The sequence below is a fragment of the Electrona antarctica genome, assembly GCF_951216825.1.
Source record: "Electrona antarctica genome assembly, chromosome: 17".
Classification (NCBI taxonomy): domain Eukaryota; kingdom Metazoa; phylum Chordata; class Actinopteri; order Myctophiformes; family Myctophidae; genus Electrona; species Electrona antarctica.
The window spans coordinates 40264800-40290626 of NC_136798.1; the positions used below are offsets into that span (position 1 = coordinate 40264800).

Consider the following 25827-nt stretch of genomic DNA (forward strand, 5'->3'; position numbering starts at 1 on the left):
GATGCTGCTATATGGAGGACAGACGATGCTACATATCGCGACAACCTTGTGGGTCGTCGACGCAAAACCTCTCGTTGCAAATGCCGGAGAGTAAAATGGTGTTTTAAGCATTGTTATAATTTAGCTATTGAAAAATAGCAGATCTACAAGCTCATAGCGCGCCACCGAGTGACGAATTATTTTGGGGACCCCCTAAAATAATTTGGCGACCCCCCAAGGGGTCGCGACCCACGGGTTGAGAACCCCTGGTTTAACCCACTCTCAGGGTTACACATACGCAAGGGGCCATTTGGAACCCCCTCAAGGAACCGTGAGGGTCCTTGGACCACACCTTTAGACCCACGTGGTCCATGCTCTTCCCCAGGGACTTGTCGTCTTCATCTCTGTACAGGTTGTCTTGGTCATCTTGTTCCTTCCATCGTCCATGTGTGGTTTCCTGTCTTATATAACCCCTATAGTGGACTGCAAACTCACCCGATTCAGTCCGTTTCTCTTTTCTTTCTTTCCTTCTTTCTCTCTTTCTATCTTTCTCAGGTCAGGCTGAGGTCAAAGGTCAAAGGTCAAGAGGTCAGGTGACAGTGACAGGGGATGGATGGATGGAGAGAGAGAGAATGAGAGAGAGAGAGAGAGAGAATGCGATCCGTGGTCGAGATCATCCCGTCTCAAACCTCCTGAGGTATACCGTGGTCTCTACAGCCTGGAGAGAGAGAGAGAGAGAGAGGGGGGGGGGGGGGGGGGGGTAAAGAAGATTAGAGATCAAGCAGTGACTCAAGTTTCTTGATTAGGACAAACCTCTTGATATGTATTACCATCTCGTTTCCGAGGGGGGTTTCCAACGTAAATGAATGTCACAATCGTGACACGTATAGACAACTCAGATGCACCCTTTCAGAGGTGTGTGTGTGTGTGTGTGTGTGTGTGTGTGTGTGTGTGTGTGTGTGATGGATCATTCAGCTTTCAAAGACATGTGTGACAAGACACCACCTGATCCACACTGGGGGAGAAGCCATACGCATGCACCATCTGCAGCGGACATTTCACTTTAGCTATTGAAAAGTAGCAGATCTACAAGTGCCGCGAGCTACGAGCTTGTAGATCTGCTATTTTTGAGAAAAAAATCGTTAAAATGTGGCGCAAGTCTTTGAATATAATGATATCCTTTCAGAGCGAACATTTTTGACTCAAATCTTTGCTTCAGGGTTGGCGGTCCCTGGAACAACATTATGTTCAGATGGGGGTCACGGCGGCCAATTGCACATCATTTTTGCGGTGCTTGACATGAAATAGTTTGAAAATCAATCACTGATATAGAAACAGAGGTTTTTCAGAAAACTGTCAGAATTTAGAAGACATTTGTAGAATCGTCCTCAGAACAGGTCGAATGGGTTGAGAAAACACATGCAGACTCATTTAAAACAACACAAAAATCACTGTAACCAGTGTTATGATTCATGGCTTCAGCTGCCTGACTCAGTGACAAGATATTTATCTGCATAAGCATATTGATAACCATGACATGAGGATTGTCCACTATTGTGTCGGAGTGACTGACTGTATGCGCAATATGAGATGAGATGCATGAGTGTTCCTGCTCATTCTGTTCTTATCATCGTTTCCATAATCTGCTAATAGGGTTGTCATAGATCCACTGTTCTTACTGTACAGTTGGAGGCCATCGATATTGTCCTTTTCTTTTTGCTGAGGTTTGCGTGATCTGCGCAAAAGGACAGTTAACCCATTTTGGGCGGGAACCCCTTTTGGTGTTTTAAACATTATGTTATAATTTAGCTATTGAAAAATAGCAGATCTACAAGCTCATAGCGCGCCACCGAGTGGCGCGCTACGAGCTTGTAGGTCTGCTATTTTAGAAAAATCGTGAAAATATTTATTTCAAAAAACTGGAGGATTTAGAAGGATTTTTTTAAATTTTGAGGTCAGGCCTAAATGGGTCAAATGATAAGGGACAATATCGGTGGCACTCAACTGTATATATGTCTCTGATTGACCCTATGGGAGCCAACCCAGGGCAAAGCCAGGAAGGGAAAAGAAGTGTACCACCTATGTAGCCGTGCTGCGGCGCGACAGCTTATGGCCGACAACACTGAAGAGCTCAAGAACCTGATGTTGGATAGGAAATTGTGGAGGGCAGCGATCCAGGAATCCCGAGTTGGTGTTGGCTAGACCTCACTCTCGCAGCAACTAACTAACTATTATGTCTCTGTGGTGTGTAACAAACTCCAGAAGACGTGTAATACTTCGCTGTGTTGGCATAATGTTCTCCGCGCCTGCGACTCGACGCATCCTCACCCACCACCCCAAGGTTTAGATGGAGATTTCTACAGCAGGGGTTCCCAAACCTTTTCATGTCAAGGACCCCCAAATTGACCCCCCATGTGTTAAGAGATATGCCAGGGACCCCCATAAGAGAAGATTTTTTACGGCTCTAGCAGTGATTCTCAACCCGTTTAATTTCAAGGACCCCCAGTTTGACATGCAGACCCTACCATTTAAAGGCATTTCTATCTCTGGAACCCCAATTTATATTGTAGAATCAATGTTAATTTAACTCTGAAAGTGTACAAAATGGACCCAAATGGTTCCATTTGGTTCCATTTGTACGAGGTCATAAAATGGCCGAGGTCATAAAATCATAACAACCAGTACCACTGCTGTGTATGACGCTGTTGATGCAGAGGTGATACAAAAGGGCAAGCTGTTTGCGAATCGTATTATGTTAGAGTGTGTGGGAAGGATTTTCACTACAAAGTCTCATTGGTGAATCATCTGGAAAGTCACCCCTAAAGATGAAAAAAAAAGAAAGCTGGCTGTGTGGGATGCACTTTAATACCAGACACTGTATACAAAACAAATTACATACGTATAGCGTACATGCATGGACGAAACAAAACACAATTACACATACAGTAACCCAGCGGTTCCCAAACCTTTTCATGTCAAGGTCGGAATACTAATTTCATCCACTCAGGAGAGAGATAACTCTTAAGGTGGCCTTACACTAGCCGATAATCGGGCATTTTTGACGCTCGGGGGGTGCCCGACCGCTCAAAGCGCGATCGGGATCGGCCCGATCAACATCAAGAATGTTTGATATTTGCTCTGCCCCGCTCCGATTATCCTGTAGTGTGTGGTGCTATCAGATTTCAGATTGAAAAAAATCGGCTAGTGTAAGGCCACCTTTACAGGATTCAACAATAAGTAAGTGAAATTGGAAGTGAGGAAACATGAAACAAAACCTAAATTGGAATTGGAACACTATGATTGAAGCTGAGAAATGGCCAGCTCTCCCCCCTGATTGGATGCAATTGGTGTCGCACTTGAAATTTACTAAGAGAGTTTAGTTTTAATCACAAAACATTGTCAAAAACACCGGGTTTTAATATTTCTTTCACAAGTGACAGTAATTCATTCATCATTATGAGTAATAATGTGTGATGGACGGATGCTTTTATTGAGCATTATTGATGCTTTTTTTGTTTAAACACTTACCGTCAGAAACTATGGTTCATGAAGCAAATAAGCAGAGAAGAGAAGAGAAGAGAAGAGAATTCAACATCATTCATCAAAACATGTTTTGAATGCCATATATCTTTTTAATATCGTTTAGTTATTTTAAATTTCCTCCCCAACTACTTTATGTATTTGAGAGGGAACAATGCATAAAAATACAGAGTACCATTGTGTGAAAACGGAGTTAGTGTCCTTCCTCCAGCATATTAGACTAGCGGTAAATATTTATGTCCAGCACAGGATATGTCTCATTAGAAGAGCGGGGAGATGAAACACAACACATTAGGATGCATATACAGATAGGACAAAATAAAAATGTATTCACAACACAAAAAAAAAGATTGCACGATGCAGCTTTAACCCATTACAACGGATCTGTGTCATTTTAGATGTGTTAGATTAGTTTGTGCTGACTATTTACTGTTCTGCTATTCTTGAAATACTTTTAAAAAACCTTTAAAAACACAAGAGCGTCGCAGTCCCGCCCCATTTCAGAACGACGAGGGCACCAGGAAATAATAACCCCATTCATTTTCCCCATAGACGTTTCAAAAAGTATTTATTTAAAGACCTTAAAAGCCTCGGACAAAGCCAGCTCGGCAGGTGACAACTCAGGACAAAAACACATTGTTTTGGGCTGAACAAATAATTAGAAGAAAAACAATAAAGAAAGTGTTGTATACCCTGCCCTTCTTTCGTCTTTCTAATTATCTGTTCAGCCCAAAATAATTGGTTTATTGTCATGAGTCGTCACCTGCCGAGTTGGCTTTGTCCGAGGCTTTAAATAAATACTTTTTGGGGAAAATAAATGGGGAATTATTTCCTGGTGCCTTCGCAGGGGGCGGAACTGCGAAGCTCCATCTATACTGACACGTTGTTTGTTCCCCGCATGTGTACTTTGGTCCCCGTTACTATGAATGCATGCCTTCGGGGTATGGCATGGAAAAGGTGCGGTGTCATTAGTCAGAAGGTTCATTGTTCCGAAATTACTATCCCTATCTCTAACCCTAACCTAAACATAACCGCAAGCACGGGAGCAGTGCATGTGTCCTCTTCGACAACCGCATGGACCTGGAATCCCATGTTAATCGTTTACCCGCCAGGAACATAGGAATATTAACACGTAGAATCTTGTAGCCTGCCACAAACGGAAAAGCCGTTTTAACAGCGATGTATTCATTAATGCATGTTTTAATACGATCGTATCGAAATCTACCGTCCGTTAGCGTTGTTATGCTTCTGACACAATGGGCGCGGCCATTTTGAAAATGCGCGCGCATCCACTAACATTGCCGGCTCTGTTTTCAGACGGCTTTATCTCACAGAAGCGACATTGCAGAGGACGCTTTGTCCCAGACAAGCGTTTTCAACGGCCTGTAGCAGGCGCTGTGATACTCGCGTTCCACTTTTTCCACCACCGACCGAGAGAACGAGCACCAGCTTCGTCAACACACACGGAATGGTTTCATAGTAAAATGCGATACGGATATTTGGCTCTTCAAAGTAAGTGTCACGCGTGATTAAACCATGGCAATACGCAATCGAGGGATTAATTAATGGCGGCAGGAATTGTGTTAAGAAGGTCACCCAGTCATGTTTCTTTCACCTTCGTAACATCTCAAAAATCAAACCAGTCCTCACTCCCCAAGACTTAGAAAAAATCATCCATGCTTTCATCTCCTCCCGCCTCGACTATTGTAACGGTCTCTACACCACCCTCAGTTCCTCCTCAATCCATAAACTTCAACTAATACAGAATACAGCTGCTAGGATTCTCACAAACACACACCGCAGATCTCACATTACTCCCGTGCTTGCTGCACTCCATTGGTTGCCAGTCAAATCCAGGATCAATTTCAAAATTCTCTTAATAACATATAAGGCATTACACGGACTGGCTCCACTTTACATCTCTTAACTACTGCATTCAAAGCCAAATACACGTTCTCTCAGGTCCTCTGATAAAGGCCTTCTGTCCATTCCAGCAACTAGGGTCAAAACAAAGGGGGACCGTGCATTTGCAGTGGTTGCCCCCACTTTGTGGAATGCCCTGCCCTTTGTGCTAAAGAATGCAGAGTCTGTCGACGGTTTTAAGAACTTGTTAAAAAAAAAAATATTTCGTCAGCACTTTATTTTATGATGTATTTTTACTTGATGTATTTGCATTCCAATGTTTTACCTTCTATTGTTAACATGATTGTTTTACCTTGTTGTACAGCACTTTGTAACATTGTTTTGAAAAGTGCTCTATAAATAAAATGTACTTACTTACTTACTTACCAACCTTAATGCATGTTCAGACTAACGGGACTTCGGATCTATGGGCAGTTCCCATGGAAAAGGGGGGGCAATTGCAATTCTTTCACTATAGTAAAGTATGGGTTGAAGGGCAGGGGCTGAAGCCCCCTTTGAGGTCTATGTGTGCACGTGCCTGGCGCTGCACACTGTGCCTCGTCCTCCGGTATATACTGCGCTACTGTGTTCACCTGTCAGCGCGTGGGCGTTACGCGCTGTCAGGCGAAGCGACGAGCGCGCGGGCGGGCGATAATTTGTCGCACGCCCGCGCCACTTAGAATGAGTCACGAAGGAGAGGACGGGGAGGAAACGGCAACGCAGCGTTTCCTCATGTTATATTTAGCCAACTGATGCTCTGAGATTTCTGATCGATATGTCTGGTGTGACGTCCAAATTCAACGGGCTGGACACAGTTCCGAGATTAAAGGTTTCATGACATTCATTTTCATTTATTTTTATTTTTTGTTTTTTATTTTAGGTTTTATGACCTCAGTTACACCCCAAAAAACCTGAACTTTGAACATTCCGTGGATTTTCTGTGGTCTGGGATTTGTTTTCGGTGTCTGTGAGTTTTTGAGCTGCAATGAAAACAGGCAAAACGGTGAAATCTGCTGGCAGATTCCTATGTCATATATGGGATTTGCAGGCTGTGACATCACAGTCAGCAGGAAATTCAGAGCCAGAAAACCCCAGACTAAGGAAGATCTATACTGAATGTTAAAAGTTCTGTTTTTTTGGGTGCAATTGAGCTCAGAAAACCCCAAAACATTAAGAAGAATTACAAACACTTTTTTTTAATGTCACGATCCCTTTAAGACAAAAAACAAAACAGCATCGCAGGACCGATGCAAAGACTTTAGTGCGGTCCTTCGTATTGGGACGGTATAGAGCGTCACAGTCCCGCCCCCTTTAATGACGACGCCAGGCACAGGAAATGAATCACAATGCATTTTTCCCATAGACATTTCAAAAAGTATTTATTTAAAGACCTTATAAGATAAGCGTCGTACGAAGCCAACTCGAGTCGTGACAAATCATGACAACACACACAATATTTTGGACCAAACAAATAATTACATAGAAGAAAAAACAAACAAGTGTTGTAACCTGCCGTTTTTTTCTACTTTCTAAATCTTTGTTTGGCCCGTAAAATGGTGTTTGTTGTCATGATTTGTCACGACAAGAGTTGGCTTTGTCCGCGGCGTAAACGTCTTTAAATAAATACTTTCTGAAATGTCTATGAGGAAAATGAACGGAGAATCATTTCCTGGGCCCTGGTAGGGGGCGGGACTGCGACGCTTTATAGTGATTGTTTATCTTGAGCAGTGTGCTTAGGTTTGTCTGTGGAGGATTGTTTTCTCTCATGTTCAACCCCCCCCACCCCCCCACGATTGAATTGATTGATTGATGCAATACCTTTTAGTCACTTTTAGAAACGTAAACAGCACATGGTACAGCCAGTCAGACATTATAAAGGTTAAAAAGACAACACAAAAAAAGCCCTGGGGTGGGGACGTTCTCCCATTGTGGTCCTATACCGGCCTGTGTATTCAATTCATCAACAACATGGCACCAACGGATACAAACGCTATGTGTATACACAAAGGAGGAAAAGGAAAAACAGCCGCAGTGAATGACACCTCCTTTCTATGGGAAAATACATTGTGCGGGCCGGTCTCCTGACGGGTGATTTTTCAGGCCGATTTTCTCTGAAACCAGAGTTGCACGCATTCCACATTTTGGAGGCAGAGTGGTAGAACGAGAATTTTCCCACGTTTGTAGGATGAGGGTAGCCTATGTGAGACCGACTTATAGAAAAATAAATTGATGGGACAAAAAATTATTCTGTGAGATTAACATTAAACATCAACATTAAAACCGGAAAATCTCTGTCATTATATCTTTTTTCCTGCACTTTGTGAGGTACCCTCACAAAAAAAAAATCACACCCGTGTGAACTGAGTGGTGTAAGGTCTGTCTGACGTAATGAAATCATGTCTGACGTAATGAAATCACACCCGGGTGTGATTTCATTACCTGGCTTTGTTTGTGCAGAAAAAATGAGCATGGTTGCTATGTTCACCCTGTTCACCCGGGTGTGATTTCATTACGTCATTACAACAGGGTGAACATAGCAACCATGCTCATTTTTTCTGCACAAAAAAGCCAGTTGTAGGAGTGGTTTACACCACTCAAAAACATGCAGTAATCCTGGTCTCTATACTGCCTCCCCCTGGCCAGCCAGTGCGCCTGATGGAGGCGAAAGGAACTGGTTGGAATAACGTGTTCCTTACACGCACTACGTACTATCGGGGGAAACTCCCCCCCTGTCAGGTGAAAATAAAGCGGCCTATGCTCACTCCTCAGGCATTGAAGGAAGCAATGAGCTCAGTTCGGGGCTCTCCCCAGGAGAGTAACACAGCGCCCAGGATTACAGCGTCTTATTAGGCAATTGGTATACCGGGTGTAAAATGGGTCACAAAAACCGTGGGATACAAATGTTTGATTAGATTTGTTTCCTCTCAGGGAAAACAGAAAAACGTTTGCTCATAGGTGTCAGGCGGCGGAGCCAACTCCTCTTTGATGGATGTGAGCACACATCGTGATCAAATGCACACAGACTTCACTTCCACCGGCAACTGTGTCCTATTAGACAGCCTGTCATGGGGGTGTATGGAGAAGAAAGACAGAAGTAGAGAGACGAGTGAGCGAGAGAGGAAGTGAGAGAGAGAGAGAGAGAGAGAGAGAGAGAGAGAGAGAGAGAGAGAGCAGGAGTTATAGGAAAAAGAGAATAGTGTGATCAAATACAATAGCATTATTAGGCCGGGAACGAGGAGTGGGAGTGTGGGAGAGACGGAGAATACAATGATGAAATACAGTATAATCAGCCCATACACACCATAATGATGAGAGAGTAGAGTACAGTACAGTACAGAGATGCGATACAATACAGGAATATAGTGATGAAATAGATGGAGAGAGAGAGAGAGAGAGAGAGAGAGAGATCAAATGAAGAGAAGGATATATTAATCTTGGTGACTTTTTGATTAGCTGCATTTTGAATCTGAAGAAGTCCCGCTTCACCCCACACATTTAATACATTACAGTTGGAGGCCATCGATATTGTCCTTTTCTTTTTGCTGAGGTTTGCGTGATCTGCGCAAAAAGACAGTTAACCCATTTTGGGCGGGAACCCCTTTTGGTGTTTTAAACATGTTATAATTTAGCTATTGAAAAATAGCAGATCTACAAGCTCATAGCGCGCCACCGAGTGGCGCGCTACGAGCTTGTAGGTCTGCTATTTTTGAAAAATCGTGAAAATATTTATTTCAGACAACTGGAGGATTTAATTCAATCTTTATTGCAGACTCACGGTCCAGATCACATACAGAGGAACAAAGGACAGTAAATAATAAAACAAATTAAAAAAATAAAGAAAAAATAAAATATACATATATACATACACAGTACATAAGCTCACAGCCTGTAGAGGCAGTTACGCCAATGTCTCCAAATCATGGAAGAGTACCTATTAGAGCTCTTCACAGGGTTGGTTAACAACCTGATGACACAGTTGTCAGATTCCTCTAGTCGACACATGAATTTGTACATTAGGTTTCTCAGAAGGGCTTGACAGGTAGGCACCCCCAAGTTCACAAACAGCTGACTGGCACTGTGCCATCTTGGTACCCTCATTAGTAAACGTAATGCATCATTATATGCAACCTTAAGTTTCTGCATGCTACTCATCTTGAAGTTACTCCACAGGTGAGCAGTATACAACGGTGTACAGAAAGCTTTAAACAGTGATACCTTGACATCTGAAGAGCAATTATGAAATTTCCTCATTAAAATGTTTGCCTGGGCATACAGTTTGCACCTTTGTCTATGAATGTCTTTATCATCTGTGAGGTCATCAGAGATATAGTGCCCAAGGTACTTAATCTCACTGCAGACCAGGAGAATGTTATCACTGAGAATAAAGTTAGGAAAAACTGCCTTTTTATCCTCTTTACTTCGCACAATCAGGATGCTACTCTTCTTGGCATTATACTTAATATTAAAGTCCACACCATACTGGGAACAAATCCTCAAAAGCTGCTGTAAGCCTGCACTGTACGGGGAAATGATAACCAAATCGTCCGCGTACATAAGATGGTTCACAACAGTATTACCAATAACACAGCCAGTTTTACAGAGGTTCAGGTTACAAGATAGATCATCCATGTACAAATTAAATAAAAAAGGAGATAAAATCCCCCCCTGTCTGACCCCATTCCCAACATGAAATGGTTCCGATGCAGTATTGCCCCACTTCACCTGCATCAGCTGATGTGAATACCAAAAGGCTAAAATCCTGATAATGTACTTGGGTACCCCTCTTTGGCTCAATTTAACAAATAACTTAAAATGGTTAAGTCTATCAAAGGCCTTGGAAGCATCAATAAAACATAAAAACATAGTGGAGTTATGACTCCTATATTTTGCTATAATGTCCTTTAACGCAAAGATACACATATCTGTTCCGTGTTTTCTTTTAAAACCAAACTGGTTGTCAGCTGTGGTTATATACTTTTCCAGTCTGTTCAACAGGATCTTCTCCAGCACTTTGGACAGTATGCTAGCTAAAGCAATAGGTCTGTAGTTATCCATATTATTAATTTTCCCAGCTTTATCTTTTATGACAGGTATGAGCAGCACAGATAACATGGGATCTGGTAAAACACCATGGTACAGGAACCCAGTAAGACATAGAGCAATAAGAGGGGAAAGTTTAAGACTGGCATATTTTAAATGTTCAGCTGAGATGTGATCCGGGCCGCATGATTTATTATGTTCTAGACTCAATATCGTATTGTATACGTCCTCCGATCTAACTGCCAGGTTCTCAGTGGAGTCAACCATATCAACCTCAAATGCTTCACTTTTAATACAGTTGAACAGATCATGATAGTGTTGTCGCCACAATTCAGCAATATTAACTGATCCACTCACTCCATCAATGGAGGACGGTAAGGGTGTTTTACTGTTGTTTAGCACCTTGACCTCTTGCCAGAAATCAAAGCAGCTGTTGTTGCGCAGCTTTCTGGCCAGAGAGTCTGCCCTCATTTTATCCTCATTTTTTTTAATGAAGCGGACCGCATATTTATATTTACCATTTGTGGCTTGTTTATGTTCAAATAGGGTCCCCTGCCTGGGCCTACCTGAATCTGCCCATACTTTAAAAGCACATCTAGCAGCAGTATGTAGCTCAGTCACATGCTCATTCCATCCCGGTTTTATGGTGTGCACCTTTTTCTTACTCTTACATAAGGACTTGCTAGAAGCATTTAAGACATCAACAATAATATCATAAGTAAGGCATAAGTCTCTACCATGTTGCTCATTTTTACAGTTGGTGTCTCTGCAGAGCATTGCATCTCTTGGTATTACAACAGAGGCTAAAGCTTGGTCAGTAAGCAAGGTATAGTGATCAATATCATTCTCACTCAGTTTTAACCAATCCAGCCTACCTGTGGAGGATTTATTGTCATCCACAGATAGCATAGGGATATTTTCAACATTCAGGGTCATTACGAATGGAATATGGTCAGAAGTGGCCAACTCATAGCAGATATTAATGTTGTCAAGAGAAGCATGGGCGTCCGCTGTGCATATACAGTGATCTAACCATGACACAGTATGCCATGCTTCACTGATGTATGTGTAGCTTTTCTCAGGTAGTAGAGATTTACTTGACAAGATTAGATTATTATCATTACAAAAGTGCAGTAAACATTTACCAAACAGGGATTTCTTATCTGATATATCAGAATTCAAGTCCCCCATTACATAGACACAGGTTGTAGTATTATCCTTAATGAAAGCATTAATAAATGCCAATCTGTTGCGAAATTCATCTTCATTTTGATATGACTCGTAAGGTGTGTATACATTTAAAATAATAAAAGATCTATTGTCATATTTTATCTCTATACCAATGGCCCAGTCAACCTCCAATCTTATCACTGTAACCACCGAATCATATTTACTGTGCCAGAGAATTGCTACACCACCCGGGATTCTACCTTGCACTATTTTATCCCGGAGATCAGTGGTGGACTCTCCAGCCCCATGAAAATATGAATGTAATGAGTTAAGTCTTTCCAGGTCTTGTTTAGGTAACCATGTCTCTTGTAAGCACAAAATGTCACATTCCTCCAAAAGTTTGTCAACAACGATCCGCCTTGCTTTGTCCCCGTCACTGTGCCCCACACGTAGGCCACGCGTGTTATATGACACCACCCGCATATTACTATTTGGGGTTATGACTGCCGTCATGTCCATCCGCAGATGAATAATTCCCCAGTTGTACAGGAGCGACTACCGTAGTAGCTATGTTGACTCCGGCATGCGACCCACTAATGGGCCGTCTTGGCTCATAGTAGCGTCGGACATAAGTGCCCGCTGGCCACAGCTCTGGGTCATACATTTCTGACACATCCTTGCATTCGGCTGTGATGTGAAATGAACTAAACCGACTTTGTGCCGAGTCAATCTTCCGACAGGTTACTTCTCGGCCAAGTTTCTCATTGAGATAGATAGTTAGCGTGTTAGCTTCCAGCTGAGGGGCAAACTTAGTGGCAAACACACTCACCATTTTCGTGTTCACAACTTGGATGTTGGCGCTCACTGTGCCTGTGCCCACAATGCCAGTCTTCTTCCTCTCCCGTTGCTGTGGCTGTGGGGCTAGCCCACCCCGTTGTCGCGGTGCAGACTTGTGCTCAGGTGTCGCCCTGCGTCGGCGTCCTTCCTTCACGACACGAGACCATGTAGGAGACTTTAGTGTATGTGGTGTCACTGGTGTGGACGCTGAACCCGTAGCGTTGCCGAAGCCTCCACCAGCCACCGCCTCCTGATCAGCGCTCACGGCCGCTGTCCTCGCTCTCTTGCCTGGCGGCTCACTCCCAGCCCCTAGGTCCACGCCAGGGGGCCTCTCAATTGCTGTCAACCGGTCGTCAATAGCCATGGTTGTTGCCCGTAAGCCTTCACATGCATCCGTCTGGGCTTCAAGCGTCAATTTTACACAACACATGTCCTTGTTCAGCTGTTCCATCCGTCCCAGTAACGCGGAGACATCGATGTGATCGTATGAGACCGGGGGGAGATCATCCAGATAGTGGGATACAAATCTTGGAATATTCTCCCCACATCCCCACATCCCCACATTCTCCCCACATTCCCCACATTAGAAGGAGTTTTTTAAATTTTGAGGTCAGGCCTAAATGGGTCAAATGATAAGGGACAATATCGATGGCACCCAACTGTATGTTGTTTAAACTTTAACCACTTGAGCCCTATTGTATCCCTATTTCATCTGTGTTCGCGCGTGTAGCACACCGGCAATATTTGGCCCATGTCATTGGACAGTAAAACTACAGTTGGGTGCCACCGATATTGACCCTTATCATTTGACCCATTTAGGCCTGACCTCAATTTAAAAAAAATCCTTCTAAATCCTCCAGTTTTCTGAAATAAATATTTTCACGATTTTTCAAAAATAGCAGACCTACAAGCTCTGAGCTTGTAGATCTGCTATTTTTCAATATCTAAATTATAACAATGTTTAAAACACCAAAAGGGGTTCCCGCCCAAAATGGGTTAACTGTCCTTTTGCGCAGATCACGCAAACCTCAGCAAAAAGAAAAGGACAATATCGATGGCCTCCAACTGTAGATAAAGTGCCCCTCGGGGCACAGGTCTCCACCAGGCCAGGTCAGGTTGTGGCCTCCTGGTGGCACTATAATAGGCCAATGTGAAACGGGTGCCATTTCTTATCATATGCCTTGGATGGCAATTGGATGATTTGAGGCATTTTGTTCCAAAAATGTGTTTTGCAAAAATTGCACGCTGTGTTCATGATTTGAGGCTTTTTGTTCAAAACGGGCCAATCCTGCAAACTTTGAAAGCCAATGTGGATGGAATATGAAATATCGGACAGAACCGTCCTGAACACATGACTATAGTGTGTAACGATTTGCGGGATATTTGGACAGAATCTGGAGGAGTAATATAAAAAAATGTGTTTTACAAAAGTTGGCCTCCTGCTGGCGCTATAACAGGCCGTTCTGGAAAATTTGGGACAGGGGTTCATCATTGGCATCCAGGGAGTGTGTGTGTGCAAAATTTGGCATCGACTGGGTTAACAGTGCCGGAGATTAGCTGGTAACAGACAGAGGGACGGACGGACGGACGGACGGACGGACGGACAGACGCACACATGGCCGGAGTGCAAAACATTCGGCATGGGGAGAGAGTATGTATGCAATTCAGTCAGGGCAACTCACGAATGGATGGAATATGCATATTTATTGAATATAAAATGAGCAATATAATATTTATTATGGTTTGGTGATGAATTGGATCAGCTTTTTATAGGCACTCAGATCAAGCGCATCAGTCCCAACCATAGGGACTCCGAATCCCCCGTACCTAAACAGCAGATCCAAAACGACAGGTGGTTGCTGGGGTGGAGGAGGGTGAGCAGCAAAGGTTTAAGCAGGCAGCAGTATCAGTGTGCAGCAGCAAGTAGAAGTAAGCAAGCAGATTGAGCAGTGCAAACGGTATGAAGATGGAATGAGTGTGTGATTGGATGAAGTGAAGAATAGCCGAAGTATAAAATACAGTGTGTTTAAAATGATTGAGACACATGCTTTCCCGGCTTAAAACTATTGGTTGTTTCAGTGATAATATGTGGATCTGCATACTAATTCACCCTCTGTGCAAACAGAAGAATATAGATTTTAATAATATATGATAATATGCAAATACTCATGGCTTTGAGGCTATACTAAGAGAGGAGTGGAGCACAATGAACACAAAACCCTGGGGATTACTCCCACGTACAAATTGTGTGTGTGTGTGTGTGTGTGTGTGTGCGCGTGCGTGCGTGCGTGCGTGCGTGCGTGCGTGCGTGCGTGCGTGCGAAAGAGTTGGAATGTGCCTGTGGCGTTTTATCTTTGTATACCTATACATTCCCTCATAGCTCGAGGAAAACACTGCGCTTTCTGAGACATAGGGCACAGTTGATGCATGGAACCAGCTCCACTCCACTCAACTACTCGTCTCTGACTTATTATGGTATTCCAATGGGCAGAAGTATATCTGCTACACGTTTTGCCATTATTGTCCGTGTCGTACCAAAAAAAACGAACTTTTCAGTAGTCTACCTGTATTGCCGGATTTATCAGACTTCCCACCGCTACATATTCTAATATGAACAATAAGTCAAGGTCAGTGGGTACTCAGGGACCCACGGTGCGCGAGTCACCGGCGGAGGTCCCCCGGAGAGACGGTCGGTGGTCCATGCCCGGGCGGGGGAGCTCTCGGCCGGGCAGGGGACTCTCAGGGGAAGGCCCCTGGTCCATACCTGGCTGGCTCGAATGGTCAGCTATTCAATGATAAAAAGTTGAGTATGTGAATACCAAATAGTAGGCCTACCAATTCAGGATATGATTTACTAATGAATTACATTGTTTCGGTACTTTGGTGTTTAAACTTTTAGCATTCCTACTTCATCTAGTGTTAGCCTAAACAACTATCCTCTCTCCCTCTCAATTCAACGCAATTTAAATTAATGTGAAGTAAAACTAAAATGCATTAAACCGTGGCGAGTCGGTAAACTGGCGAGTTCTCCGGTATCCGTCAAACACACTAAAAGCTTATAACAAGCATGCATGCACAGACTACTTGGCAACACGTTTCGTCTTGGCTACAATGTGCAGTGATACTTGAAACACGTTGCCAAGTAGCGTTCGTGTCTGTTAAGCCCTGTGTTTGTTCCTAACTAAGCCTAGAAAATGCTGTGTAAACTGTGTAAAGTATATTTTATTTATTTTTCAGTCTGGTGTTTTAAACTGGAAGACATTGACACCCCACATTTTGTCGCTGTCGGATGTAAATTTAATTTAATTTAATTTAATTTAATGTCTTACTGTTGAATTGAGTGGGCTACAATGGACCACAATGGAAACCTGCTCCCAGGGCTTTTTGTGTTATCCATTGTACTGTATTGCCTACTTTTAATAATCTTGCTAATAAAGTATTCAGACAGTCAGTCAATAGAAAGAAAGAAAGATCTATATTGATTATTAAATTACAGTAAAATAGCTACAAATGCAAATTTGAACTAAATGATCGTTTTCACAAGGTATTACTATTATTATATTGCCCACAACATTTATTGCCCCTATCTCAACAAATGGTATAGCCTATTCCAAGAGCGAGGCAAGTGGCTATGGGCGCTTTTAGCCCGTTTTTTTGTGCAAAACTAATGCTTGGAATGGATTCAGAATCATGAAAACCCTCTAGTTTGACACGTCACATGCTACTTAAAGCATAATGAAATGTTGACATTTTTGCCTTAGGATGTCAATGGTATGGTCACATATAAACCCCAATAAAAAAAGAGCTCAATACAGACAGCCGGTCAGCAAGTGGATTCATGAATGTATGTATATAGACAATATTTTTAGTAAAAACATACTATATAACAAATTTCCCACTCCACACCCCCGGCTGCCGGACTACTTGTACAGTAGGCACAACGCAAGCAAAACGCCCTGCAAATCCCTTTTGGGGGGGGTTAAAGAGTAGGCTATAAGGAAAGACTCACTGGCCAGGATGACCATGTCCATGCCCCAGAAGATGCTCATGATCCAGCCCACCATGATGACGGCGGTCAGGATCTGGATGAGGGCGGCCGCCACGTTCAGCCAGAACACGCAGCAGCGGCCGCGCTGCGACGCCAGCTCACTGGGCGCTCCACACAGCACCGTGAAGGCAGAGAGGAATGTCCCTGTAGAGAGAGAGAGAGAGAGAGAGAGAGAGAGAGAGAGAGAGAGAGAGAGAGAGAGAGAGAGAGAGAGAGAGAGAGAGAGAGAGAGAGAGAGAGAGAGAGAGAGAGAGAGAGAGAGAGAGAGAGAGAGAGAGAGAGTGATTGATTGATTGATTGATTGATTGAAGAATTTATTAACAGTTTGCAGAATTACAGTACATTTCAAGCACAAACTCAATACAAAGGCTGTTAACTGTGAGTGGACGACCCAATTAAGCATTACACTTGTTTCCAATAGGGTCCACCATGTTAAAATCATCAAAACATTTAGAGACGTACAAATAGACACTTCTATAGACAGAACAGGAATTCATCATAAAGGAGGTAAAAAGGGAAAAGAAACATATACAGTGAGGGGAAAATAAGGGGTGGGCGGTGGGGGGGGGGAGAGAGAGAGACAGAGAGAGAGAGAGAGAGAGAGAGAGAGAGAGAGAGGGGGGGTTGTTGGGAGAGATTGATTTTTAACAATTACTGTAAAGTTGGCCGAGTGGCCAAGCCTCCAAAAAGTGACAGAATCCAGCAATACCATTTAGAGTTTTATTTCCCGCCCACTGCAGCAGTATTTACAGTGGAAGGCCTAACAAACAAACAAAAACACAGAAGACTAAATTCACAAAAAAGACAGATGAAACAAAAACCCAGAACGTAAGAAACTGTATTAGGCTATAAACCCTTCCAAAAAGGGACCCCTAGCAGCTCTCCCTGGGTGTTACCTGCTTGTTGCCCAAGCCACTACTGAACCTCGGCATCCTGCTGCCTCCCTTTTATACTGGGTGAGACCATACCAAGACACAGAACTAATTGGTAACCACTTAACTCAAATAAGGCAAACTATGGCCCATGAGTTGATATACACAACTATGTACGGTTTTACTAAACCTATTGCAAATACCTTTCAGGCACCCATTCATTAACATAAAATAACATATAACACAAGAGCTCTTGAAACATAAGACAGACAGTAGACACCCCTCCTGCTCTATAGCACTTGGTACCTTCCCCCACTCAATCAAGAGGATCACCGACCAGTACTGCAGGAGGGCCAGGTGCCACACAATCATTAAACACAATACCCAATCAACATAAATGCTTAAAAAACCCATGCACCATCTTTGTGTCATAATTCATGTTTGTACAAATAATAAAATAAGAACAACATGCAACACTAATGTCCAGTCACACAGTCCTCCCAGCCAGCTTGCTGTTAAATGGAAGCAGCTGTGTACAGTTGGGTGCCACCGATATTGTCCCTTATCATTTGACCCATTTAGGCCTGACCTCAACATTTTAAAAAATCCTTCTAAATCCTCCAGTTTTCTGAAATAAATATTTTCACGATTTTTAAAAAATAGCAGACCTACAAGCTCATAGCGCGCCACTCGGTGGCGCGCTATGAGCTTGTAGATCTGCTATTTTTCAATAGCTAAATTATAACAATGTTTAAAACACCAAAAGGGGTTCCCGCCCAAAATGGGTTAACTGTCCTTTTGCGCAGATCACGCAAACCTCACCAAAAAGAAAAGGACAATATCGATGGCCTCCAACTGTAGTAGTATATGCCTGTTTGTTCCTCTTTAGTCTATAGGGCACGGGCTGCCCCGTGACAATTACAATTTACAATTTTAGGCATTTAGCAGACGTAAGCGACTTATAGTAAGCAATTTACAGTAAGCAAGAACAACACATGGTAATACATCAAATACATAGAGAAAGAGAGAGAGAGAGAGCGAGAGAGAGAGAGAGAGAGAGAGAGAGAGAGAGAGAGAGAGAGAGAGAGGAAGAGAGGAAGAGGAGAGGGAGGGAGTTTTTGTGTCATTTGAGACTTTAGCCATCTGTTTTTCAAGAAAACTCTCATGGATTGCAGAACAGTGCATGGTTTAACAACATTTGCATGGAGTACAAGCATGGAGTACAAGCTCACAGCGCGTCACGTTTTTGAAAAATCTTGAAACTTTTTTTTTGAAGAATCTTGAAAGTGTGAGAACTACTGAGAACTATACTCAGGACTCAGGACTTCTAACCAGGGTTACTGAAGAGAAAACAAACAGTAAACTGTTATCTTCAGATTAATCAGTCAAAGAAAACTGAATACCCGGATAATTTTAGCTTGGAGAATGGAAAACTGCGTGAGTGTGTGTGTGTGTGTGTGTGTGTGTGTGTGTGTGTGTGCGTGCGTGTGTGCGTGTGTGTGTGTGTGCGTGCGTGCGTGCGTGCGTGCGTGCGTGCGTGTGTGTGTGATCTGATTATTTAATCGTGGCACTTTCCCATTATTATTATTTCCGCAGGAACAGAACAATCTGACTTTTGACCCCTTGTGGTCCAGATCTCTCATTTAATTGGTTCTCTCTGTTTAGTTTTTTTAGTAATGTGGTTAACTGCATATCTGGTCGGTTACCAGAGTGCCCTGTCCAGATTTCTATTAATTTTCAAATTTGCCTCGTGGCTCGTTGCGAGCTTGGAGATTGTCATTTCCATTTGCTGTACGATGGAGTTTTCCTTTTTTTAAAGGGGAATAGCCTACCACTCATTTTCAACATTAATTAACACTTTGACTTCTAAGGGAAATTGAGTCCCTATTGTTTACAATGGGGAAATTGAGTCCCTATTGTTTACAATGGGGAAACTGAGTCCCTATTATTTACAATGGGGAAACTGAGTCCCTATTGTTTACAATGGGGAAACTGAGTCCCTATTGTTTACACTGGGGAAACTGAGTCCCTATTGTTTACAATGGGGAAACTGAGTCCCTATTGTTTACAATGGGGAAACTGAGTCCCTATTATTTACAATGGGGAAACTGAGTCCCTATTGTTTACACTGGGGAAACTGAGTCCCTATTGTTTACAATGGGGAAACTGAGTCCCACTGGGGAAACTGCCGGAGGAGGAAGCCGTTATAAGCGCCCGGTCTGTTGTTGTGATTGCCGCTATGGAATACTTTTTCCACACTACAACGAGCGATTACACCGTTTTAAAGTGGATTTTTATGACAAGCAACTCAGCGCTCGGTGCAGTGGCTGTTCAAAGGTAACCTTATACTTAGGTCTATGGTCTAAAAGACGTCGGTAAATGGTCAGCAGTTAAGTTTAACATGTTAAGGGAAGACCTGCGAGTTTACACGGCAGATTTTGTCGGCTCCGACTACAGGAAATACTTTTGCTGCGACCATGAGACCCGTTTCTGAATTCGTCTATAGTGGTTACCTCAGAGTTACTATAGGGGATCTTAAAGGACAACTTTAGTTTTTTTCAACCAAGGTTCATGTTTTAGGTTGTTATTAGAGAAAGTAAAAGATGAGTGTTATTTTTTTTTAATTTGCTGCTTTCTTTCGTTTTGGGGATTTTAGCTGTTTTTGACAGGGGGGTGGGGGCATTAGAGCATGGGGCTAAATACAAAATATTTTGGCGATTTATTTTTTTATTATTTACTATAGTCCTAATAAACCCCAGGAAATTACATCTGGCCACAAAAAAATCACAGGCTCAATATGTCAGTTTTGACACATTCAGTAGATCTTGTGATCTTTTGTGGCCAGATGAAATTTCCTGGGGTTTATTAGGACTATAGAAAATAATTAAAAAAGAAATCGCTATAAAATGTTGTAAAAAAATACATATTTAGCCCCATGCTCGAATGCCCCCGCCCCCCCTGTCAAAAACAGCTAAAATCCCTAAAACGAAAGAAAGCAGCAAATGAAAAAAAAAATAACACTCATCTTTTACTTTCTCTAATAACAACCTAAAACATGAACCTTGGTTGAAAAAAACTAAAGTCGTCCTTTAATGATTAACCACTTGACCATTATAGCATCTGTATATAGAGCGTCGCAGTCCCGCCTCCTACCCTGGATCAGGAAATGAAACCCAATGCATTTTCCTCATAGACATTTCTTAAAGTATTTATTTAAAGACGGTTACGCCGCGGACAAAGCCAACTCGAGTCGTGACAACTCATGACAACACAAACAATATTTTGGACCAAACAAATAATTACAAAGAAGAAAAACAACAAAAAAAGTGTTGTAACCTGCCGTTTTTTTCTTCTTTCTAATTATTTGTTTGGTCCAAAATATTGTTTGTGTTGTCATGAGTTGTCACGACTCGAGTTGGCTTTGTCCGCGGCGTAACCGTCTTTAAATAAATACTTTAAGAAATGTCTATGAGGAAAATGCATTGGGTTTCATTTCCTGGTCCATGGTAGGAGGCGGGACTGCGACGCTCTATTCTGAGGGGACCATTTGCCCAAAATAGCCGTTCTACAAGCTCGCGTTGCGAGGCATTGTGAGCTTGTAGATCGGCTATCTTCGGCGAAGAGTACAGAGCAGCGGTCCCCAAACCTTTTGGCCGTGCACCCCCTGCTACCTCCTGACCTAGCTGACGCAACCCCAACGCTAAGCCTCGTTGTATTTGGTCCCGAACATGTACCATATTTGAATATGATTATGGCAAATAATCACTGAATGTCACTGCACTGAGAGACATGCCGCTGCTGTATACTCCCGCAGCTGCTCTATACATCTCCTTACAACAGTGGTTTACCGTATTCTGCCATTTGTGCTAAATGACACCATAAAACCGTCATTACCCTTTTCATGTCATGCACCCCCTAGAGGGTGCATGGTCGGGAAAAAAGAGCAGGCCAAGTACATAGCCAAAGGTCAAGTTTACTAATGTATCGAGGGTTCAAGAAACGAAATGCCAGGAAAATACATGTAAATAAATAAATAATTTACACAACAACACTGCATGATGACAGTGCTGCCAAACTGGTCTAAGTTTGATGAAATTGATGAAAATTGTTGAATTTGCAATTGATTTTTATACAATATAGTTGGGGGGGGGGGGGGGGGGGGGGTCACCTGCTTCATCTCTCTCTCAGCTAAGGGGGTCCCTGGCCTGAAATACGTAGAAGATCTCTGAACACTAGACAGGTCTAGACTGGTATGTATAGATAGATATGGAATAAGATGTCGCGACTCATTCCTGCATGCGTGTCCCTGATCTCTCCATGTTTTTTTTATTTGAATGTCTGCGTCATTATATCCGTCCCTGCACTGCGTTATGCATACATTTCTTCTGCACTTACGGAACTAGAAGACACTCTGGCTCTTTCGCTGTGTGTGACTGTGTGTGAGCGACCCCTGGCCCTGTCCTATAGCATGAATGCTCTGTGTGTGAGCGACCCCTGGCCCTGTCCTATAGCATGAATGCTCTGTGTGTGAGCGACCCCTGGCCCTGTCCTATAGCATGAATGCTCTGTGTGCGAGTGACCCCTGGCCCCGTCGACCCCTGGCCCTGTCCTATAGCATGAATGCTCTGTGTGTGAGCGACCCCTGGCCCTGTCCTATAGCATGAATGCTCTGTGTGCGAGTGACCCCTGGCCCCGTCGACCCCTGGCCCTGTCCTATAGCATGAATGCTCTGTGTGCGAGTGACCCCTGGCCCTGTCCTATAGCATGAATGCTCTGTGTGCGAGCGACCCCTGGCCCTGTCCTATAGCATGAATGCTCTGTGTGCGAGCGACCCCTGGCCCGGTCCTATAGCATGAATGCTCTGTGTGCGAGCGACCCCTGGCCCTGTCCTATAGCATGAATGCTCTCGGCTGCTGAATCTCGCACAAAAGAAGCGCCCGGCGGAGGAGACTTTGTGACATTTGGATCTCAAAGGAAACGCATTGAGGCAAAGGAACAACAAAAGCAGGAAGGAGAGAAGTTATCTGGCTTCATGGACCTACCATATAATCCCTGTAGTAAAGACTCCTGCAGAGAGCGTGATACATGTCATATCATCACTACAGTTAGTTTATCTCTGGCTCGCCTTCTGTTTTTCATCTCCGCCAGTTTCTTTCCGTTTATATTGATCTATCTGTCATAAGCAAATCAAGTCAAATATTGACTTGCCTTGCCTTGACGAGGCAAGGCAAAGCCAGGCAAAGCCAGGCAAGGCAAAGCCAGGCAAGGCAAAGCCAGGCAAAGCCAGGCAAGGCAAAGCCAGGCAAGGCAAAGCCAGGCAAGGCAAAGCCAGGCAAAGCCAGGCAAGGCAAAGCCAGGCAAGGCAAAGCCAGGCAAAGCCAGGCAAGGCAAGGCAAAGCCAGGCAAAGCCAGGCAAGGCAAAGCTAGGCAAGGCAAAACCAGGCAAGGCAAGGCAAGGCAAGGCAAGGCAAGGCAAGGCAAGGCAAGGCAAAAACAAAATTACATACAGAACAAAAAATATATATTTATCATAGCCTAAAAGTAAGTAATATGCGCTTAAAAATAGCACAATTAGCCTATAGGTATATTTCTTATCACAATATCAGCAAGTTGTGTACACGCACGCACGTCGCACGCACGCACGCACACACATGCCCGAGCCACGTCTGTTGGCAGAGAGCAGACAGCTGGCGCCGCCCACAAGCAGCTCATGTACTGCCAATAATATTAATAGGATTTCATATTGCGTCTTTGTGTCGTCATTTTGTATTATATTTACCGTATGTTTTCTTCTTTTTTCCCCACTGTCAGATTTAAATGAACCTTTACACTGCATAGACCGCCATGCTGCTAAACTCTATATTAGTATTGATTCCAGTGGTAAGTAACTAAATGGTAAATGGTAAATGGTGCATTTATATAGCGCCTTTATCCAAGGTGCTTTACATAGATTGTGCATTACATTCACCCATTCACACACACATTCATACACCGATTGCGGTGGAAGCCATGCAAGGTACCAACCAGCACATCGGGAGCAATTTGGGGTTCAGTGTCTTGCCCAAGGACACTTCGACATGTAGCCAGGAGGAGCCGGGATTCGAACCGCCGACCCATGGATCATTGGACGACCTGCTCTACCTCTTGAGCCACAGCCACAGCCGCCCCGTACACTCGGTACATTTAGTACATTTAGTACATTTAGTAAGTAATAGGCCTATATTTAAGTGCACTTTTGAGGATTTTTTTTTTACTGCATTAGAATATTTCAAATGATCAATACTTTGTACTTCTATACTTTGAGTTACTAATTACATTGTAGATTTGGATTATTATCATTACAAAACATCTACAAGTGTTTACTGTGATCAGGGCGTCATTCATTGGAAGAGAGCTTGCTCTCAATTGAATCCCTTAAACGAAGGTGTAAGATGATGTTTTCACCCCCGTTACTGAACACTATCAGAGCACTTAAAAACAGTGGCGTTTCCAGGAATTACATTTTGGGCAGGCAAGATGTGTTTAATTGTCGTCTCCCCGCGCACAATCGTAGCACTAAAGGTTTTCGAAGAGATATACCTGCCAGACGAGTAGGATACAAAGGCTGAAAGGCATGCATTTACATTCCAATGGGTGACTGAGGGTCGCGCTCTACCGCAAGGGCCAATCAGCTATGTCCACTAATAGTTCTCAGGTCTTGTTTTTGTCCTGTCTTTTTTCTCATCGTATGGATTTTGGCCAGGCCAGAAATGGGATTTGGACAGGCGGATGCCTGCCCTCGCCTTATTGTAGATACGCCTCTGCTTAAAAATAATAATCATCATCATCATTTACACCCTCTTTAACACTGAGGCGGTTACTGTGCAGGAAGGTCCACTAGGGTGAGCGTTTACGGGAGTAAATCTCTCCCTCAACAACTGTGGCTGGTGTTCATATTACCAGGACATTTCATCCCCGACTGCTTTGGCGCCCCGACAGTAAATGACTTACTGTCGCATAAAACATGGGAGCACTCAGGCCTCATTCACACATACCAAACACCAATCAAGCAATGTTTGGTCATTTTTTTGGGCCACCACAATGCTTTTCCAATGGGAGTCACATGGTTTGATCAAACATTTGTGTTTGATTGCTGATTGCTCCCCCCTCATCAAACAAAAATGTTTGGTCAAACCATGTGACTCCCATTGAAAATGAATTGGAGACATTTGTTGTGTAGGTATGTACGAAGCCTGAAAGTTAAAAGTACGCACACACACACACATGATGTGTGTGTGTGTGTGTGTGTGTGTGTGTGTGTGCGTGCGTGCGTGCGTGCGTGCGTGCGTGTGTGTGTGTGTGTGTGTGTGTGTGTGTGTGTGTGTGTGCGTGTGTGAGCATATTACCCAGACTAATTACTATAATCACATGGAGAACTCTCCATCAGCGCTTACAGGTGGTGTGGGAGGATAATGTGTGTGTGTGTGTGTGTGTGTGTGTGTGTGTGTGTGTGTGTGTGTGTGTGTGTGTGTGTGTGTGTGTGTGTGTGTGTGTGTGTGTGTGTGTGTGAGAGAGAGAGAGAGAGAGAGAGAGAGAGAGAGCATCTTGTTAATTATAGCTGTGAGTGAGTAAACCTATACTTGCACTGGCCAGCCGCCAGAATTTACCAAAACAAACGCACGCGCGCACACGGCGCGCACACACGCACACACACACACACACACACACACACACACACACACACACACACACACACACACACACACACACACACACACACACACACACACACACACACACACACACACACTACTGGGTCAGTGGCCATGCACTGAGGAGCCCCCTCAAAAACTCCATATTATGATAGTAATCATTGCTAGCAGAGACTACAGACAGTGTTTGCCTCCTTGTCTCTGCAGCTCTTAAGACTTAAAGTAAACACAAAATAAGTTTTCAAGTAGGTTGCCATTTGTTGGCAACGGGTGCAGTACTTTTCGCTCCTATGCCACCAAAATGTGGAACGCCCTACCAACAGTCATTAAGACATGCGAATCCCTTGACTCCTTCCAAACCGCTCTCAAAGGGCACCTACGGATGGCTGCAATTCGAAACTGGCCCCCTTTTTCCCTCACTGTATATGTTTCTTTTCCCTTTTTACCTCCATTATGATGAATTCCTGTTCTGTTCTTTGTCTATATAGAAGTGTCTATTTGTATGTCTCCAAATGTTTTGATGAATTGAACATTGTGGACCCTCTTGTAAACAAGTGTAATGCTTAATTGGGTCGTCCACTCACAGTTAACAGCCTTTGTATTGAGTTTGTGCTTGAAATGTACTGTAATTCTGCAAACTGTTAAAGCGCAAATAACATGCATTTTAAAACGGCTTTTAATATTTAATATCATATTGTCTATGTCCCTCAAAGTTATTTCTAATGGTTTGAGCCTCAATCACCACTCT

At 43.4% G+C, this 25827-nt stretch overlaps 1 protein-coding gene across 1 annotated transcript in view; it reads right to left on the reverse strand.

Annotated features, from left to right (window-relative positions):
- Positions 1-381: 381 nt before the first annotated feature.
- Positions 382-25827, reverse strand: part of stum (stum, mechanosensory transduction mediator homolog) — a gene marked incomplete at its 5' end in the record, with an annotated part of 34079 nt that continues 8633 nt past the window's right edge. The window contains 2 exons of the mRNA XM_079526435.1: positions 382-697; positions 16478-16660. Of these exons, the coding sequence (XP_079382561.1) occupies positions 663-697; positions 16478-16660 (218 nt within the window). The 3' untranslated portion in view covers positions 382-662. The remainder of the gene's footprint in view (positions 698-16477; positions 16661-25827) is intronic.